This window comes from Gossypium hirsutum, chromosome D10, assembly GCF_007990345.1.
Source record: "Gossypium hirsutum isolate 1008001.06 chromosome D10, Gossypium_hirsutum_v2.1, whole genome shotgun sequence".
In the NCBI taxonomy this organism is placed as follows: domain Eukaryota; kingdom Viridiplantae; phylum Streptophyta; class Magnoliopsida; order Malvales; family Malvaceae; genus Gossypium; species Gossypium hirsutum.
The window spans coordinates 46,842,186-46,864,384 of NC_053446.1; the positions used below are offsets into that span (position 1 = coordinate 46,842,186).

The following is a 22,199-nucleotide window of genomic DNA, read 5'->3' on the forward strand; positions in this document are numbered from 1 at the left end:
TTCCATTATTTTAGTCCATTTTAATTTGCTGGGCTTAGGATCATATTCATTAATAATAATAATAATAATAAAAGCATTTTCAACTTTCTATTCTTCAACCAAGAAACATATTAATTCATATGGGTGACAATTATAGATATATACAAATTTAATGGGTATTTTTAAATTTAATACGAGTATTTTTTATAATATATCTATATTTCTGTAGGTTATAATATATATTGTTTGCTTCCTAATAAATAAAACCTGTAGCAACTTGGGAACATATATGAAATAGCGAATTATGTGTGACCACTCATTTCTAATTTGCAAAACTGATGATTAAGATTGTTTGGTCTGCTTTGAAACATTTGGTCCATCCTATGATAGTGTTGCCGTTGCTGTTCTTTAAAACTGTCTCATGCCAATCACTTAATAACAGTAGAAATTCTCCTTAAGTTTTGACCTCATCATTTTTTTCTTCGATGGAGTCCATTTTGACAATTTTTCTAATTAAAAGAAAACCTCACTAAAAAGTTGTCAATGATTTGATAATCCCATGCTAAACCCCGGACAGACTAGAATTTTCATATAAACTTACCCAAATCCCACATTCATATGGATAAATTTTCTGGTTGCGAAAGAAGCAGACAGCAGTGAATGTTGGAAAAATAAAAATCAAAGGTAATGCATGTGAACTATCAATCTGAGACAAAATTCTTAGACTTTCATATAAATGTTGAAGAACAAACAAGGATTATGCCTATGATTATTGTGTTAGGGCCCCTCCCTCAAACATACATAATCAGTTCCCCCAACAGCATCTTCCTCAAATTACTACCCAGCAGAATTATTCAACCCAAACACTTTGAAATGAGAATGGCTAGTTAATAATTTATCCCCCAAAAATACCATTCTTTGTACAATGAAACAGTACTCCAATATGTTGGAATGGAGCCAAATGGAAGTTACTGGAGAGTTGCAGGCAGGAGTAGTGAGTGCATGAGCATGACAAAGAAAACCTGAAAAATGCATGCGCGTGGGCATAAATCCCGTTCCTTTGTATCCCTTTCTTTCATGAAACAACGAAAGAAAGATTTGATTCTTTCTCTCACACACACAAGGGGGAAAAAAAAGGGAAAAAAGAGATAATATTTCACAACATATCATCATCTTATTCACTTCATTATGCCTGCAATCATGATCCTTGGTTGCCTCAATCGCATGCCCCCTTCCCTCCTCTCTCTCTCTCTCTTTAAGCCACCTATAAATTCCCATATGCCACACCTCTCACCTCTACACCATCTAATTAATTCAATCTTGTTTCAGTCTTTGGGTTTTTTGTCACTTGGAAATGGCTGTTTCAGGGTTTGAAGGGTTTGAGAAACGCCTAGAGCTCCATTTCTTTGGGGATATTGATGATGATGATGGGAAGAACATGTTGGGGCTTAGGCTGCTTGATTTCGAATCACTCGAGCAAGTCTTACTTGCTGTCCAATGCACTGTTGTATCAGCTGTTGGGAACCCTTTCTTTGATGCTTACGTTTTGTCTGAATCAAGCTTATTTGTTTACCCTACAAAGATCATCATCAAAACCTGTGGGACAACCCAACTTCTCAAATCAATCCCTCCATTGATCCACTTTGCCAACAATCTTGGCCTCACTTTGCAAACCTGTAGTTACACCAGAGGTAACTTCATCTTCCCCAAATCCCAACCTTTACCCCACACCAGCTTCCAAGAAGAAGTCATTTACATTGAACATAATATCCCCAACAATCTTTGCTATCGAAAAGCCTCCGTTATGCCTTCTAAGCTCCCAGCTCATTCATGGCATGTTTTCACCGCTACCCTTTTGCCTCCATTGAAATCTCCCCACCATGCTACTTTCACCGTCGAAGTTTGCATGACGGAACTCGACCGCCTCATTGCACGTAAGTTCTTCTCCCGGGATAGCAAAACAGGGGATTTAGCCGGAAGAGACATGACGGAGCTGACGGGGATTGACACCATTAACGCTGGAGCTTTCATATGTGACTTCGCATTTGATCCGTGTGGTTACTCCATGAATGGCATTGATGGTGATCGTTACTCCACCATCCATGTTACCCCTGAAGATGGGTTTAGTTACGCTAGCTTCGAGTGCGTTGGATCGGTTTACGACGACCCGGATGATATCGTTGAGACCTTGAAGAAAGCTGTTCGAGTTTTCATGCCGGCGACGGTTTCAATTTCGTCGACAAGATGTAGCCGTGAAGTTTGGACGAAGATGGAGCGTGCGTTGCAACCACTTGGACTCAAGTGCCGGAGTTTCGTAATGGATGAGTTCCCTGCCGCCGGTACCATATCCTACCAAACGTTCACGGCGGCTCGCCGGAAATAATGCCGGTTAAAGACGACAAAGAAAAAAAAACCTTAGTTTTTCATTGGAGGGAAATCGGAGGGTTAAAAAATATGAAGTATGATGTGGAGGAATTTAATTGGTTGGAAAAGGATGATAAATGTGGGGTTGACTTAGGTAGAAAGATGAAAGGATTTTAGGAGCGATAACGTGGCGAGATCAGAGAGGTGGGGGAGGAGGATTTGTGTGAAATTGGGATGACCATGATAATGCACCCCACTTCCATGGTCACGCCTACAGATTTTTTGAGGTTAATTTTAGTGGGGGAAGAAATAAATAAATAAAAATGCTGATGGTTTTCTTTTTTTTCTAAGTTTATATGAATTTTTTTTATCATCAAATTTGGTGAATATTAATTTTAAGAAAGAATTAAATTGTTAACTTCTTCTAATGGGTGAAATAAGAGTTTATTTAAAGTTTGGATCGAGACTTAAATTTCAATAAATAAATAAATACATTTTCAAAATTTTTTAGTATAATTATATGTGTTTTCAATTTAAAGTTAATTTTATTAAGAGAAGATATAGTATTCAAGTAAAGTCGAAAATCTTTTTTAATAGTGGTGATTCTAAAATTCAAATTTTAAAAAAGAAATTTATTCTCCCAACAATTTGTAGGTATATATTTTTTAATTTATTACCTTGTTTAGTTTTGTATATATGTAAATTAAACCTTGAATTAATTAAGGATTCAAGAATTAGATTCAAATAATTGTTATATCAGTTTTAGTATAAATGAGATTTTAGTTTGAATGTAAAATTAAGAGAGAATATAAATTTAAATATTAAAAATTACATCATTAAAAAAATTAATCATAAATTTCGAACACAGTAAAACATGAAAAATATAAATAAAAAAGAAGGATTTGAACATCTTTTAAAGTAAATTAAATTGTCAATTTAGGTAGCGTCGAAGTCACCACATATCTTTTGTCGTCCAACTTCATCCTATGTTAGTGATAAAATCTATCTTTTGGTAAATTAATTAAAACCCGTAAATTTTATTATATTTTTATAAAGAGAATTTTAATTTTGAAATAATATTATTTAGAAGAATAATTATGGATTAAAATTTTAATTTTTTATAAATTATAAAACAGACGCATAAATACTTGAATCCAAAAATAATAATCAACGCCTGTTTGGCCCTTCTTTCGGAAGTGCAGACAACTTCTGAGAAAGAAATTTGAAAGTAGATTTTGTAATTCGTGTAAGGATTTTTTTATTTGTTTTTATCATTTATATATACATAAATGTAAGGGAAAATATTCCTATTTATATAAACTACAGTCATACACTGACGCATTAAATATTAATCTACAGTTAAACATGTTCAAATATTAAATATACACTTAATATATGGTTTTTTGAACAATCTTATTATAGGTTTTAATTATATATGTTATTTTTAACACAATATTTAAAACTATTCATATTCCCTCTTCAACCTATAAATAAGAGGAGAATGCGCTTCACATATTCGAACCCACGTCCTCCTGCATTGACAACAATATTTATGTAAATCAAACTAAGACCCAATCGACTATAATATATGTTATTGAAATGCATCATGTTACATTTAAGGTTGAATCTTATAAAATGATTTAACAAATTTAGCTCATCTATTATAATTTTATTAATTTTATTCTCTCTTTTTTTAGATATATATTTTTAATTATAATGTTAACTTTTTTTATTAACTTCATCAAATAATTTGATATATTTATTTTTTTAAACATATGATAACATGATATATACACATTAATACTTTTTCGTATATTTAAAAAATTCTAAAAAGAAAGAAAACAAATGTACAATGTCAGTCTAATAGTACTGATAGGAGCTTTGAATGCATCTCTTATTCTACTTCATGTTCCAACAACAATTAGATCAGAGTCGTGATCCAATAAAAGTTTTTGGTGTTGGAATGTTTGTTTTTATAAAATAAACTATAAAAATAGTCACCCAACTATGCCTTGGGTTTTATTTTCATCATCCAACTATTAATTTTTTTTATTAATCACTCAATTTTTCAAAATTAAATATTTTAGTCACCTCCCCATTAGGTAAGTTACAAAAAGTTGATGTGGGGCTTTTTTTATTGGTCTAATAATAAATTTAGCCCTCCAATGTTTATGCATTCTATCAATTTGATCTTAACTCTAAAAAGTTCAATAATTTTAGCCATCAATATTTAAAAAACTTGTCATTTTAATTTGATTTATGAAAATTCAATAAATTTAACGTTCAACATTTACAAAATTTATCAATTTGGTTCTAATTCTAAAAATTTCAAGGCAAAAAGAAAATATATTTAAAATTTTTCATTTTTTAAATATTCCTTAACGGACCTCCAAAACTTGCTGAACAAGAAGAGTATTTAATATCATTTGTATTGGTCGATTGAGTCTTAACTCGATTAGCATTGAAATTGTTGGCATTGTAGGAGGTTATGGGTTCGAGTGTGTTGAAACGCATTATCCTCCTATTTAAGAGTTGGAGAGGGACTATGAGTAGTTCTAGATATTAAATAAAAAAGAGCAGATATTATAACAACCTATAATGAGATTAAGTTTCAAAAAAAATCAATCATATTGTGCTAATTTAAAATAATGTCACATTTGTGAATATGGTAAAAAAATCAAGTTAGCTTAAATCCAATTAAGTGTCATATTTAAACTAGTATCATATTATTTAATTAAATTTCTCTTAAAAAATAAAAAAATTAAACTATTACAAAATAAATATTTTGAATTTTTTATTATTTTAAAAATATACAGAAACATAATCTTGGAGTAGAGAAAACAATCCAATGTGAAATCTCTCATGAAATAAAAAATCCTTGAAAACCTTGGAAACTAATCCAAAAAAAATTTGAAAAGTTTTTTTCGCCTTGTTTTTTTCATATTAGGCCATGTCATCAATAACTTCCATACTTAGGTAGTCCAAGTGCATTGGTAATGTAACACTCCTCACCCGTTTCAGTGACCGGTATAGATGGAGGATGCCATCGAACCACTTTCATGTAAAAAATCTCAAATTTATTTAATAAATTAATTAAGAGAATATTTTTTATAGAATCATAAAATATGTATAAAATCAATCTTTAAGTTTTAAAATATTGTTAAAAACATTCTAAATTTATTGTTAAAACCATTCTAAATCGATTGAAATGTGTTTAGAGGTGTTTGGGACCATATACGAGCCTTGGAGGGCTCATTTTTTACAAAATAATGTAGTAGCACCGTCAAGACCCCAGGTATTGATACCTAAGGCCTTAGGGGTCCAAACCTAGATCCTTGTACTATCCAATGGAGCATTCTATCAAACCAAGGGTGATACCTGAGGTACCGAACCTTAGGCCAAAGCTGAAAAATATGCTAAAAACACCTTAATTACATGTCCAAACATCACCATATCATAATCAAGTCCTAATACAAACATATTAAAACTCCTAATACAAAGCATAAACATAATCAAGTCAAATATCAGAATGAAGCTTAATTAATTAAATTAAAACGACTTGAATTTCAAATCAAATTTCTTAAAACTTCAAAACCAATCTAAATCTTTGTATACTTGCCAATTTCTAATAACAAAGACATCCAAAACAATAATGTACAACCTCATGATGGTTGATGATATGAAGATCCCAAGCCCGAACCTTATACTTCTCGTTGAATCCATTACCTATGTGTTTTAAAACAACTAATACGTTAAACTCACAGAGCTTAGTAAGTACACTAGGATTTTCCTACTTCACCTTATTCCTTATCAATGTTGAGTCTTTTAGACTTACATGTTTTGTGTTTAACATGTCCAGTTAAACACATATGCAAAGGTGTGAGTTTACACATTCTTGAATTTGTTTTAAGACTCAACCAACTAGATATGCATCCTTTACTCCATTTGTGCATCATTGTTGAGGTAATCACTTCTTAGTGACATTTATATATTAATGTATAATGCTTACTTATCTCATGAATTTTTTAGTACCATTAATAGATCACGCCTTTACTTTAACATTTCATCCACATAGTTTCCTCCATTAATTAACTACATAATCATTAGGAGGAAAGCTTATAATGCAAATTCTCCTTGACGTTTCACATTTATAGGTTTAATACCATTTCTCAATAGCTAATTTCTTAGTCACTTTTAGTTGTTTACCCTTTATCATCCTTTTTTTGTTTGATTAACTTATTCCATTTTTCCATCCCACCAATAGTAGGACTTATTAATGTTTAATTCTTATTAGCACAATCATTTAATGTCTCACCCTTAGTAAGCTTAGCAAATTCAAGATCGGATATTCAGGACTAACAAACCAATCATTCTAAAATAATACGTCGAAGCACTTAAGTCCAAAGATTAAAGTAATGGATCCATAATGCACAAAAGGGCTACACCTTAAGGCTTTAAACACGACCGAAATCACATCTCCTATGATGCACACGCATGAATCCCAATTGGCTTGTGAATCGTATTCTAGCTATTTGACTAAGTTATTTAACACTTTTGAGCATTGAACAAATTCAATTTCAATCTTATTTACTTAGGCATTCTTATTATAACAAGTTTCCTTCATATTACTAGGATCACATTTCCAAGTGCCTACTAGCCATCTTATTTCCAATTTATAATCTTTCAATGTTTATTTCCCATGTAGGTGAGCTTTATCACCAATACTCATTCGTGTAAATGTTCGTATGGGTTTTTAGTAGTCTTTTTGAAATAAGGCATTTATTGCCTCTTATTGGACATAAAGATTATTCACATTTAGGGTGTGTTTAGTATTGTTTCTAAGAAGTACTTTTGAGACAAAAAACACTTTTGAGAGACAATCATCCCCAAACAAGTTACTTTTTGAGAGAAAAAGTATTTCTCTCAAGCCAAAAATTGGTCCAGAACCACTTTTTTAAGAGAACCTAAAAGAAACATTCCAAAACTAGGCAAGATTTATGATGCATAATTTCTTTCGAATTTCATTATTTAATAAAATAGTCATTTAACATACATTCATGATATTTTTACTCAATTATTTGAATATTCAGTTACCTTAAACAACAATTACATTTATTTCACCATACTACTCTTCTCTAATTAGATCGTGGTATTTAAGGTTTTATACCATTTTTACAAGTAACTACCACTAGTTTAACATAACCTTAATAGCAATACACGTAGCATGTTTTATTAACTAATTTAAATACCATAAACCATGGTTTCATATTCCATACACATATCTTCAATTATTAACTAAACTTTTTTTAATTCATACTTAACCTTTTCTAAGAAAAAGTAAGAAAATGCAATGGCAGTTACCTCTTTGATGCTCTTAAACACAAAATCAAGCTTCCAAATACTTGTTTTCATCCTCACCCTAACTTGGAAATCCAAAGATCAACATTTCCTCATTTTTAATAAACACAAAATCAATATCCAAGCTTCCCAAACTTTTATTCAATAACTAAAATAAAAAAATAAGTTAGGATAGATGGAATTCAGCATATTTTACCTTAACGAAGCTTTCTCTCTCTGACTTCCATTTTCTCTCTCATAAACCCATAACCCTTTTGATTTCGTGAAAAACTTATAAGAATTCGAAACATTGCCTTTGATAGAAGACTAAACGAGTTTTAATGCAAATCTGAAAAACCCACATTTAGAGAAGATGATAAAATATATGGAGTTTTTGAATGTTTTTCTTGGAGTTTTACAAAGGTTTAATGCTTAAGAATGATAGGAAATCAAATTATTATGGTTTGAGAATCAAAAATCAATTGGAATGGTGAGGGAAAAGCAAGGGACGACAACTTTAAAGAGAAGGGGAGAAGCAATCGTGAAATATGCTGGGAGTGGGGGTTTTTAGGTTGGGTTTTAAAAATTTGGTAAAATTGTAACATAAATGCTCATAGTTTTGACTCTGTTACAAATCAGTCTTTTTTTTAAAACTAAGGGTTTCCAAACCACATTTTCAAAAATTGATTTAACAGTTAAGATGCCATAGCTGAATATAATTTCGGTTTACCATGCTACGAAATTCTGAGCACTCTAAGGCTAAAATTCCTAAAATACCCTTAAAACTCTTAGTCCCTATTTTAAGGTGTTACGGCCTGCTCAAATAAGCTGTGGGTCGGGATATTAAGCTACATGATGCTACTCACATGAGCTGTGGAAAATCTGCAACAAATGCAGGACCTCAACCATTGGTAGGACATCCAAGAGCAGCACCCGAAATTGTAATAACTCTAATGACATGTCATTTGTATCCTAAGCACTCACAAGGTTCAAACGAGTTGTTGTTTTATCCAAATGATATAATTATTTACACATTATTTCATCACGAGTACTTAACAATAAAATTTCCATTTTCAATCATGACCTTCAAATTTAGCTAACATTATAATTTAATGCAAATTATTAATTATCACATAACAATCATTTTGAGTTACATAATACAAATACTAATCAACATTTCACCGAAAATATCAATTAATAAACTTAATCAATATATGCATTTACCCAGAAAAAACGGTTAAGAATACGATGGAGATGACTAATCCCCTGTTAGAATTGTGTGACCCAAATTCTAAGAGATTGCTTGCAAGTCAAGTTAAACAAAAATATATTTTCTTTCTAGAAGATTTAGTATTTATTAGTATAATATATTTAGCATTTATTAGTATAGTTTATTTGACTTACTAATTTAGCCTATAAATAGGCTCCTTTACAATCTTAGAATTAAGAGACACCCATTAGATTAGAACTCATAACACATTCAGAGAATTTTGTGTTTACGTTTGAGGGTTCTTTGTTTTTCGGGTTTTCGGGGTTTAGTTTTTATCTCCATCTTTTGTACTCTTCATTCTTTTGCCATTATAGTAAATTTATCTTTGCCCGTGGTTTTTTATCCTCTTTTGAGGGGTTTTTCCATGTTAAATTTGTGTGTTTATCTTCTCAATTTCTTCTACTATTTTTACTTGTTCGTTGCTTAATCGGGACGATCCTAACAAGTGGTATCAGAGCTAGTTTAACTTTCATAGATCAGCCCGTTCAGAGATGGCAGCAACAAGGTTTGAAATTGAGAAGTTCGATGGTGAGACAAATTTCAATCTGTGGCAAGTTCGGATGATGGCAATTCTAATTCAAAATGGCTTGAAAAAGGTTGTTACAGGGAAAAAGCCTGAGAATCTAAATCAAACAGAATGGGAAGAGCTTGATGAAAAGGCCTTGTCTGCAATCCAGTTGTGCCTCGCGAATACAGTATTGCAGGAGGTATTGATGGAGAAGACCTCATTCGCCTTGTGGAAAAGGTTAGAAACTCTTTATGCGATTAAGTCTCTGGCTAACCGTTTAGTGTTGAAACAACGTCTATTTACGTTTCGCATGAACGAAGGTGAGCTTCTTAAAGATCACATCAGTCAATTCATCACTCTTTTAAATGATTTAAAGAACGTTGAGGTTCATATTGACGATGAAGATCAAGCTATGCTGTTATTATGCTCTTTACCCTCTTCATACAAGTCTTTCAGGGAAACCCTGATTTATGGCAGAGACAAACTCTTGTTCGAAGATGTGAAGGGTCATTTGTTGAGTAGAGACAAACTCGACAATGAGTTTGGTTTGAATAGCAAAGCAGATAGGCAAGCTTCCGTTTTGGTAGCATCAAAGAAACGAGACAAAAGGTGTCGCTATTGTAAAAAGTTAGGTCACGTCAAAGCAGATTGTTATAAACTGCGAAATAAAAGAGCTGCTGAGAGTAACGAGGAAGATGTAGCTGGTGCTAATTTGGTCGATGAAGGCGGTGATGATTTCTTGTTAGTGTCAACGAGCGATAACTCCAAGCTTACGTCTGAGTGGATCCTAGATTCAGGATGTTCTTTCCACATGTGTCCCAATAGAGAATGGTTCTCCACATACAGTTCAGTTGAATGTGGAGTTGTGCACATGGGAAACGATTCATCTAGTAAAATAATCGGTATTGGTACTGTTAAAATTAGGATACACGATGGGACGATTAGGACACTCTCAGATGTCAGGTATGTACCTGATTTACGAAAGAATCTCATCTCCTTGAGTATTTTAGACTTGAAAGGATGCAGAATCAACATCGAGTCAAGCGACATTAAAGTATCTCGTGGAGCTCTCGTTTTGTTAAAAGGTAAAAGAACTGGCAGTCTTTATATTCTGGAAGGTTCTACAGTGACCGGTGAAATCAGACGTCCCTCGTCCGTTACGGAGTCAAAGTCAACTCATTTGAAGCGAAGGCAACTTGGTCATAGGAGGGAAAAAGGTATGACCGTTTCGTTGAAGAGAGGTTCTCTTTTGGATGCAGGTTTTGAAAAGTTAGGGCACTGTATTCGTGAAAATCAGACCCGGGTTAGTTTTGATTTGGCAGTGCACAAGTCGAAGGCTAGAAGTCTTCCAGCTTCTAAGCATAGATTCGACTCAGTTAATTCCCTGCATAGTTCAAGATAGGCCCGTGGCGGGTTTTGGCAAAGATGGCATTGAAAGAATTCGTGTCAAGGTGGAGATTGTTAGAATTGTGTGACCCAAATTCTAAGAGATTGCTTGCAAGTCAAGTTAAACAAAAATATATTTTCTTTCTAGAAGATTTAGTATTTATTAGTATAATATATTTAGCATTTATTAGTATAGTTTATTTGACTTACTAATTTAGCCTATAAATAGGCTCCTTTACAATCTTAGAATTAAGAGACACCCATTAGATTAGAACTCATAACACATTCAGAGAATTTTGTGTTTACGTTTGAGGGTTCTTTGTTTTTCGGGTTTTCGGGGTTTAGTTTTTATCTCCATCTTTTGTACTCTTCATTCTTTTGCCATTATAGTAAATTTATCTTTGCCCGTGGTTTTTTATCCTCTTTTGAGGGGTTTTTCCACGTTAAATTTGTGTGTTCATCTTCTCAATTTCTTCTACTATTTTTACTTGTTCGTTGCTTAATCGGGACGATCCTAACATCCCCTAACTTAGCTTTTCCATGGTTTGAGTTCTATTGATTTGTTTCTTGATATAAATAATAATTTTTACTCAATTAACCAATTCAAATAATCAAACTTATCTTATAGGCCCTAAACTCAAAACTTACAAATTAACCACATTTAACTACAACCCATACTAGCTGAATTTCCTAGGGCCTCTCTACAGGCCATATTTATCATGATTTCTAAAAAATTTCATGAATTTTTACCATTTAAACAATTTAGTCCTTTAACATTAAAATCACTAAAAACTACTTTACAAAATAGTCCTATTTAACAACCAAGTTTAATCATCTATCATCAAGCTTTAAAAACACCTCAAGCTCATCAAAGGCATAATCTATAACATTTAAAAAAAATTACAAATTAGCCCCCAGGTAAGATAGATTAAACTGCAATAATCTCAAAAACATAAAAGTCACTCAAAACGATAAAAATTACATACCATGCACCAAGAAATAGCTTTGGCCGAAAGCTTCCTAAGACAACCATGGTATTTTTGGTTCTAAAGTGAAAAGAAAATATGAAGACGATAATTGTTTCATCTTTTTTTTTAAATTTTTGTTTATTAATCAAATTACAAATTTTCCCTTTAAAAACTAATTAAATTTCATGTTAATAATCACCAAAATCATCCAATAATAATGAAATAGGTAGATTTACCACCTAAAGCACTCAAGTCAAATTTCTAAAGTCAATTAGCATCTTTAATTAATAGAAAGTAACTTTTGCAGCTTTTTTGAATTAGTTCTTTTTACTTAATTATCTATTTAAACATTAAAATTTCCTAGCAAAATTTTACTACGACCTTATAATAACTCTATAAACATTAAATAAATATTAAAATACTAACTCACTAGTCAAAATTGTGGTCTCGAAACCATTATTTTTGACACCACTGAAAACGGGTTATTGTAGGTTCTATTAGGCGAAACATTATAATTGAATCTAAAAATTTGAAATGTAATGAGTTGAATTTGATAAAATAATTTATATGTAATTCACTTGATATGGTACAAATTTCCGGATAGATGATCGAATGTGACATTAGGATGAGTTATGTGCAATTGGTTCATATTGGTGATGTTGTGAATTATGTTTATAATGTTTGAAATGTATGAACAATTATGCTTACCTTGTTGTTATTTGAGTTCCATGTTCTAGCCAAAATTATGTTAAAACTAATATAGCTAGTATGCTCACTTTTAAGTAAGGTAAGTATGTAATTTCCATCTGAACTTACTAAACATTTAAATGTTACTCTAGTTGTTTCTCTTGTAGATCATCAACTTGTGGAACTCACTAAGTCGAATCAGCGTGAATCATAAGCTATCATCGAGATGGTAGAATTATGCTCATTTTGAGTTATGTAAATGGTCTCTTGCTTGATGTGGATTTCATGGTTGAATTTGTGGCTAACATTGAACTTGCAAGATAAGCTTGGTATATAACTTATTTGATGCATGATTTTGGGTCATGTTTGTTGCCATTAGATGTGATTATTTTAAGCTTGCATAAGTTAGATATATTAAGGGTTGCATAGTGAAGTAATTTGGCAAGTTGGTGAAAGGTTTGAAAATGGTTATGTTTTTGTCATGAGTTTTTATGCCATTGGAATGATTATTTTCAAAAATGTTATAGGCTTGAATTGGCATGGATTGGCATGATTTTGTATTGGTAACATTGGCATATTCATTGGTGAACTAAAAATGTTTTTGTTGGAAGCGTGAAATATGTACCAAATGTGATTCTTGCCAAAACATGTGCGATGTCATGACCACAAGTCCCCAACATCGCGACATAGATCGATGATGAGTGATGTCACGACATTGAGAATTCTGAAGTCGCAATTTAAGGACCCTGATGTCACGACTTCAACTTACAAATTTTAAAAACTTTTCAATTAAGTCCTTAACTGACCTCAGGTTAGTGAAAGAGCTTTTGTAAGCTAGTATAAGACCTGGAATTGATTTTACATCATATTGAAACATGTTTTATTCTATCAATATAATACCCCAAACCCGGCCTAGACGTTATGGCTAAATCTAGAAATATTACGAAGAAAAGTTATAAATTTGACTTTTTCTCTATGAAACCATTGTATATCTTTGTTACTAAAAGAGGCCACTTTATTTAAAATCGTGTCGTTATACCTATTAATTAAAACTATCAACTATTTAAATTTTCAAAATAAATCGAATAATTTGCAGCGGAAGTTCTTAAGACGTTATTTTTGGAAAACCAATTTTTTTTTTCGAAAACGGTTGATTGCATAAAACAATTGTTTTTGTAAAGTCATTTTATCAAACGCCATGCTAGAAATCCCAAATTAAAATCCAATTTCAAAATAAAACCCAAAAGTCCAAAGAGTCCAAAATTTACAAAAGCTTTTAACCCAGAATTTTAATTAAGTTTAATTTAAGTAAAAGTAGTTTACGGAATAATGGACGTAACCGAGCTCCTGTCACGCCGACCCACCTAAGTCTGAGGGTTACATGAAAGTGACAGACAAGCAGATAGTGAGTTTTATAACTCAGTTTGTAACTAACAGAAATAAAATCACAGACTGAATACATAACAAAACAGTTACTGACGAATGTCTCATGCAGAATCAGAGTCACATGCAAATTACAATCCTACCCCCGTTCGCTACACACCATCTCCAACCATCCCAACACACCATGTGGGGTATAAAACACCCAGCTAGCCCTACACACCACTTAGTGTCTTTACGACACTTTTCAGAATAACCGCAATAGTGCCGCCAGTATAATGGCGAGTTAACGCCTCACACAGAACACTTCCTCCATATAATACATAACTCGCCCCATAACCAGATACAAACAAAATTCCAGATATAACAGATTAACATATACCAGAATATATATAAATACCATGCATGCTAGAATAACAGATATTTAACATGCTTAAACAGAACAGATCAAACACATCGCATCACATTACATGCATTTAGGCGTTACTTACGTCGAATTGATACTAACAGAATAGCATATTTCATGCTTTAAGGCTTATATAACATATACCGACCACACGGAAGGCCTACAATCGATCGGGACGACATATATGCCCCTAGCGAAAAATTTTAAATTTTGGGCCCACACGTCCATGTGGCCCACACGGCCCAAAATGGTCTAGACCGTATGTCACACACGACCTCGCGCATGACCTACCACACGGCCAGGCACACAGCCTTGTGGCGTCGATAGGACCCAATTTCGGCTTTCCCTATTAGCTATTTTTTGAGTTTCGCGTTACAAACTTGACCCAATTTCAATGCCAAAACTCCCACAAGTCATCTAGAACCTAAAAACGACCATTAGCTCACCAAATCAATCACTTTAATCATTACCAAATCCGACTCATAAAGTCGTTATAATTAACTTAACATCTCAAATTAATCTCTTACCTTCAAAGAAAAACAACAGCCCACCAACGAAAATTAGGTCACCAGAGGGAAACTCAATGATTCTCGATCCTCTCCTAAACAACACATTCATATAATCAAACTCCTAATCCACACCTTTTTGCCACCATCCACCGAAACACAATAAACACAAGCAGAAATAAAACTTAAACCTTACCTTGCACTAAGAATCACCACCGAAGGAATTAATGAAACAAGAATAAAGTCCCACAACCAAGTATCGAAAAGAGAATTTCTTTCTTTTTTGAGAAAAAGAAGTCAACAGACAGCAATAGAAGAGGAAAAGAACGTCAGGAAACAAAATAGAATAATGGAAATATGTTCTTTTTAAAAATAAAGATGAGAGGCTTGGCGATAAATTTAAAGGATTTTAGGAGTAAAATTAGCACCCCCACTACTAACCATCTCCCATTAACCAGAATCCCAACATAACCCACTTCTACTACATGGCCAACCCACGTGGAAACAAAATAAATACACTCCCACAAGTCTCAAACCCAAGACCTCACCCTCCTAATCAAGGCTCACAACTATTAAGACAGACACTTAATCATTTATTAAATCCAGCAAATAAATTACTTGAATTCCTGGGCATTACAAGTTTACCCCCTAAAAGAAATTTTTGCCTTAAAATTTACCCGATTCAAACAAATGCATATATTGTTGACGAAACGAGTCCTCAAGTTCCTATGTGGCTTCCTCTGTGCCATGATTCTGCCACAGAACCTTAACTAATGGAATAAATTTCCTCCTCAATACCTTAACGTCACGGTCCAGAATCTGAATTAGCTCCTTCTCAAAAGTCAAATCCAATCTAACCTCAATCTCCTCAACAGAAACAACATGAGATGGGTCCGATCGATATCGCCTTAGTATAGAGACATGGAACACATCATGGATAAGGCATAATGAACCTAGGTCTTAACTTGCCCTTACGCCCAAACCATAGAACTTTCTTCCATATAGATACCTTAAAGAACACATAATCACCCACGGAGTACTCAATATCCCTTCTTTTCAGATTTGTATAAGAATTCTGTCTATCAGAAGCCGCCTTAAGATGATCCCGAATCAGTCTAACTTTATCTTCAGTCTCAGAAACCAACTTAAGACCAAAAACCCGCCATTCACCAAACTCATTCCAACATAGAGGAGTACGATACTTATGGCCATATAGAGCCTCGTAAGGTGCAATCTGAATACTAGACTGAAAGCTATTTTTGTAGGCGAACTCGACTTATGGCAGAAAATCCTCCCAACTACCTCGAAAATCGATCACATAACTCCGAAACATATCTTCTAGTATCTAAATCACCTTCTTAGATTGACCATCTGTCTGAGGATGAAACGCAGTACTAAAGTCCAACCTCGAACCTAGAGCCTTATGAAGTTTCCTTCAAAACTTAGAAGTGAAGTGAGGATCTCTATCAGAAATAATCGAGATTGGTACCCCATGAAGTCTCACGATCTCTGAAATATAAAACTTGGCCAACTTTTAAAGAGAATAATCTGTCCGAACAGGAATGAAGTGGGCAGACTTGGTCAACTGATCTATGATGACCCACACAGAATCCTTCTTAGTAGTTGTTAGGGGAAACCCACTAACGAAGTCTATAGTCATACGCTATCATTTACTCATTGAAATCTTAATAGGTTGAAGCAAATCCAAAGGTAATTGGTGTTCAGCCTTAACTTGTTGGCATGTTGGACAACGAGAAACAAAATTTGTCACCTCCCATTTCAAACTAGGCCACTAGTAAATTTACGATCATCCCGATACATCTTATTTCCATTGGGATGCATAGCATAAAGGCTACTATGCGCTTCCCTCAGAATAGAATGTCTCAAATCAGAATCATTTGATAAACAAACCTATCCATAGAAACATAGAACCCCATCACTATTTAGCCCAAAATCAGGCGTACCACCATCCTCTACCTGAAGGAATCGTAGAACTAGAGAATCATCCCCCAACTACTTATCCTGAATCTGACGATCCAAGTCAGTTTAACTTGCAACTCAGCTAACAGACCCCTATCATCAAATAGACTTAGGTGAGCAAACGTCGCCCTCAAATCAGACATTGCCCTATGACTAAGAGCATCGGCCACCATATTGGCCTTACCGAGATGATGCTCAATCGTGTAATCATAATCCTTAAGCAGTTCAATTCATCTACGCTGCATAAGGTTTAACTCCTTTTGGGTAGGGAGATATTAAAGGCTCTTTTGATCGGCATAAATAATACACCTCTCACCATACAAATAGTGCCCTCAAATATTTAAGGCAAAGACAATAGTAGCTAACTCGAGATCATGCGTCGAATAGTTGCCCTCGTGTTACTTAAGCTGTCGGGACGCATAAGCCACAACCTTCTTGGCTTGTTTCCACTCAAGCACAACCTTAATTTTCCTAGGATCAACTCAGATCCCTTTGTAAAAACCACACTTGCTCAACCAGAATCACACTTGCTCAATTTAGCGTAGAGCTGCTTCTTACGAAATATCTGAAGCACTACTCTAAGATGCTCATCATTATAATCTTCGATCTTAGAGTATACCAGAATGTTGTCTATAAAGACCACGATGAACTGATCCAAGTACGGCTAAAAAACCTAATCCATAAGATCCATGAATGTAGTCGGAGCATTCGTCAAACCAAAGGGCATGACTAGGAACTCGTAATGCCCATAACGAGTCTTAAAAGCAGTCTTATGGACATCAACATTCTTAACCTTAAGTTGATGGTACCTAGAATGAAGATCTCTCTTCGAAAAGACTGAAGCCCCATGAAACTGATTAAACAAGTCATCGATCCTCTGAAGTGGGTACTTATTCTTCACTGTTAACTTATTCAATTAGCGGTAGTTGATATACATTCTTATAGTACCTTCATTTTTCTTTACAAACAATGTCGGTGCCCCCCACGGAGACACACTAGGACTGATAACCCACAATCAAGGAGTTCCTAAAGCTGAGTCTTTAACTCCATAAGCTCATTTGGTGCCATACGATAAGGAGCAATGAACACCCGAGTTGTACCTGGTAGAAGCTCAATACCGAACTCGAGTTCTCGATTCGGAGTAAACTCGGCAACTCTTTGAGAAAAATATTCAAAAATTTTATCACCATTTGGATGTTCCCAACAAATGAATCCATAGAAGCTGAATCACTTATAAGAGCCAATTACGCTTCACACCCTTTTCAAACTAGTTTCTCAGCCACAAGAACGGAGATCACATTGGATAAGTAATCACACTGCTCACCGATCATAACCACCTCTACATCATTCTCAGATCTCAGAACTACCCTCTTAGTAGCACAGTCCAAACTAACTCGATGCTCTACAAGCCAGTCCATACCTAGAATCAGATCAAATTCTTTAAATGGTAGTTCCATCAGATTAGCCAGAAACACAAACCCTTGTACCTCTAACGGTACATTCCTATACAGTTTACTGACCCAAATGAATTGGCCCAACAGATTAAGTACAGTAATCTCACCAGAAGTGCTCTCAACTGAAACCCTCAAGTTTACAAAAATAGAGCTAGCTATATATGAATGTGTTGACCTTATGTCTATCAATACAAAATAAGGGGCATTATAAATAAAGAATGTACCCGTAATCACATTTGTGGCATCTTTGTCCTCACAATGTCTAACAGCATGAACCAACGCAACCTACCTCACCTCAGTCTGATTAGCACCTCTACCAGGTGCACTCTGCCCCTACCTATACCATTACCACCCCTGGTCGGACCATGACCCCTAAATGGCTTCTGAACTGCCTGTTGAGGCGAAACAAAACTCGAAGCTGGAGCTTGCATCTAATCAGAATGCTGTGGGCAATCTCTGGTACAATGCTCTCTCGACCCACATCGTAGAAACACTTCTAATCTCCTCCAACACTCGTCTGGATGATGCCTACCACTATCCCCATACGTCTGAACCATAGTAGAAGTAACTAGAACCCCAACTCTCAAAGGCCCATCAGACCTAGCCTATTTCTTAGGCCTCTAAATAAAACTAGAGGGCACCAAATCCCTCTTATTCTTACAACTCTCTCGGTCCCTATTCTAACGCTTAACGCGTTTAAACCTCCTCAGCAATTTTTACCTTGTCCATCAAGACGACAAATTCCCACTCCTTCTGTGGAGCACCAAAACTCTGAGATTATCCTTAAACCATCCCCAAAGCGGACACATTTCTCATACTCAATTGCCACCATCCCACGAGTGTAACGACTCAATCTCAAAAATTCAGCCTCATACTCGGCCACAGTCCTATTCCTCTAAGTGAGATTCATAAATTCGCGTATATGAGCATCCACATAATACACCACCACATATTTACTCTGGAAGATGGTCTTAAAATATTCCCAAGTAACTCGATCTGGTTGAGTACCCTCCTCAACTACTAACCACCAATGATACGCCTCATCGCGAAGCAGAGATACTGCACCCTTCATTTTCTACTCAGGGGTGCAGTCAATATCATTCGTGATTCTCTCGGTGGCCTCCAACAAGTATTCGACCATAGTTGGGGAAACCTAGTGATGCCCCTAAACAGTTGAACACCATTAAAATAAAGTCCTTCAATTACCGACGCACAGCTCCTAGAGCCAGAATGTGGCCTAGCGACCCTCTCCAACACTCTAAGCATGGCTTGGGACAATGCGTCATCCCGAGTCGAGCGACTTTGAGACTCGGTCTCAACAGTAGGTGTAATCGGTGTCTAACTCGTATCCAGATTAGACATACTACCCATCGAGGTTGACTCAACTCGAGTCCCTCTACGGCACCCATCGCACCCACGAATACCACGACCACGAGCACTTATCTTCTTAGATTATCTACATTACGAAATTTTATGTATCAGTTTCTATTTTTATTAGCAAGTATTTTATGCTTCAAATAATTATCAGAAGTAGTTTCAGAAATTTCAAGAGTGCAGTTTTCATCGTTTCAAAGTTTTCTAACTAAAGTATTTTTAAGTTAGAAGTACTTATAGGATTGGCGCTGGAGATTTGATATTCCACAAACTTACTTTTCGAATTAAAAACAAAGTTTACTCGAAAAATAATTTTTACAAATATAATTTTGAACCTAAAATTTTCACAGTCTAAGTTTTGCAACCTGGCTCTGATACCACTAAATGTAACACTCTATTCTCGGCCTAAATGTTATGGCCGAATTTGAAAATGTTACAAAAAAAGTTATAAATTTGACTTTTTCTCTATGAAACCATCGTATATCTTTGTTACTAAAAGAGGCCACTTTATTTAAAATCGTGCTGTTATACTTATTAATTAAAATCATCAATTGTTTACATTTTCAAAATAAATTGAATAATTTCCAACGAAAATTTTTAAGACATTATTTTTCAAAAATCGTCTTTGTTTTCTCAAAAACGGTTGATTGCATAAAACAATTATTTTCGTAAAGTCGTTTTATCAAACGTTATGCCAGAAATCCTAAATTAAAATCCAAATCCAAAATAAAACCTAAAAGTCCAGAGAGTCCAAAATTTACAAAAGCTCTTAACCTAGGATTTTAATTAAGTTTCATTTAAGTAAAAGTAGTTTATGGAATAATGGATGAAACCATGCCCCTGTCGCACCGACTTGCCTAAGTTTGTGGGTTACCTGAAAGTGACAGACAATAGATAGTGAGTTTTATAACTCAATGTGTAACTAACAAAAACAGAATCACAGACTGAATACATAACATAACAGTTACTAATGAATGTCTCATACAGAATCAAAGTCGCATGCAAATTACAATCCTACCCCCATCTGCTACACACCATCTCCAACTATCCCAACACACCATGTAGGGTATAAAACACCCACCCAGCCTTACATACCACTTAGTGTCTTTACGACACTTTTTAGAATAATCGCAATAGTGCTGCCAGTATAATGGCAAATTAACGCATCACAGAGAACACTTCCTCCACATAATACATAACCCGCCCCCATAACCAGATACAAACAAAATACTAGATATAACAGATTAACAGATACCAGAATATATATAAATATCATGAATGCTCGAATAACAGATATTTAACATGCTTATACATAACAGATCAAACACATCGCATCACATTACTTGCATTTAGGTGTTATTTACGTCGAATCCATACTAATAGAATAGCAGATTTCGTGCTTTAAGACTTATATCAAACATATCGACCACACGGAAGGCCCACAGTCAATCGGGACGACATATATTGCCCTAGGGAAAATTTCTAAAATTTAGGTCCACACACCCGTGTGGCCCACATGGCCCAAAATGGCCTAGACCGTGTGTCACACACGACCTCGCACACAGCCTACCACATGGCCAGGCACACGGCCGTGTGGCGTCGATAGGCCCTAATTCCAGCTTTTTCCATTCATTTTTTTAGTTTCTCGTTACACACCTGACCCGATTTCGATGCCAAAACTCCTATGAATCGTCAAGAACCTAAAAATGAACATTAGCTCACCAAAGCAGTCGCTTTAATCATTACCAAATCTGACTCACAAAGTCGTTATAATCAACCTAACATATCAAATTAATCTCTTTCCTTCAAACAAAAACAGTAGCCAACCAACGAAAATTAGGTTGCCGAAGGGAAACCCAATGATTCTTGATCCTCTTCTAAACAACACATTCATAGAATCAAATTCCTAACCCATAACTTTTTAGAACAAAGTTGAGGGATAAAGACATCAACAGACAAGAACAAAAGAGGAAAAGAATGTTAGGAAACAAAATGAAATAATGGAAATATATTTTAGAAAAAAACAAGATGAAAGACTTGGGGATAAAGTTGAGGGATTTTAGGAGTAAAATTAGCACCCCACTACTAACCACCTCCCACTAACCAGAATCTCAACATGACCCCAACCCATGTGGACACAAAATAAATAGACTCCCACAAGTCTTGAACCCAAAACCTCACCCTCCTAATAAGGCTCACAACCATTGAGACACATACTAAATTATTGATTAAATCCAGCAAATCAATTACTCGAATTCCTGGGCGTTACAAGCAAATTTGTTGAAAGGATAAAATGTATTGAAATTTATTGTAGTTGGTCCATCAACAAATGTAGCATCTTATAGTTTGGATCTGGTGATCAAGTCGAGCAAGGGGTGTTACATATTGATGGAAAATATTTGGTTCGAAATTGGTTTTCTTGCATAGCAAAATAAAATAAAATTTTGAAGACCGGGATTGTTTTTGATATTTGTAGTAATAAACTCTTTCCTAAAATTGCACCTATGCTTTGGGCTAGACGGATCCTTATAGTTTCTGTGTAACACCCCTAACCATATCTGTCGCCAGAATAAGGTTACGAAGCATTACTATACAAACGG

At 34.6% G+C, this 22,199-nt stretch overlaps 1 protein-coding gene across 1 annotated transcript; it reads left to right on the top strand.

The window, feature by feature from the left end:
* Positions 1–786: 786 nt before the first annotated feature.
* LOC107915144 (S-adenosylmethionine decarboxylase proenzyme 4) lies at positions 787–2,685 on the top strand. Its single transcript, XM_016844296.2, has one exon. The coding sequence runs from the start codon at positions 1,334–1,336 to the stop codon at positions 2,360–2,362; it is 1,029 nt and encodes a 342-aa protein (XP_016699785.1). The 5' UTR covers positions 787–1,333; the 3' UTR covers positions 2,363–2,685.
* The last annotated feature ends 19,514 nt before the right edge of the window (positions 2,686–22,199 follow it).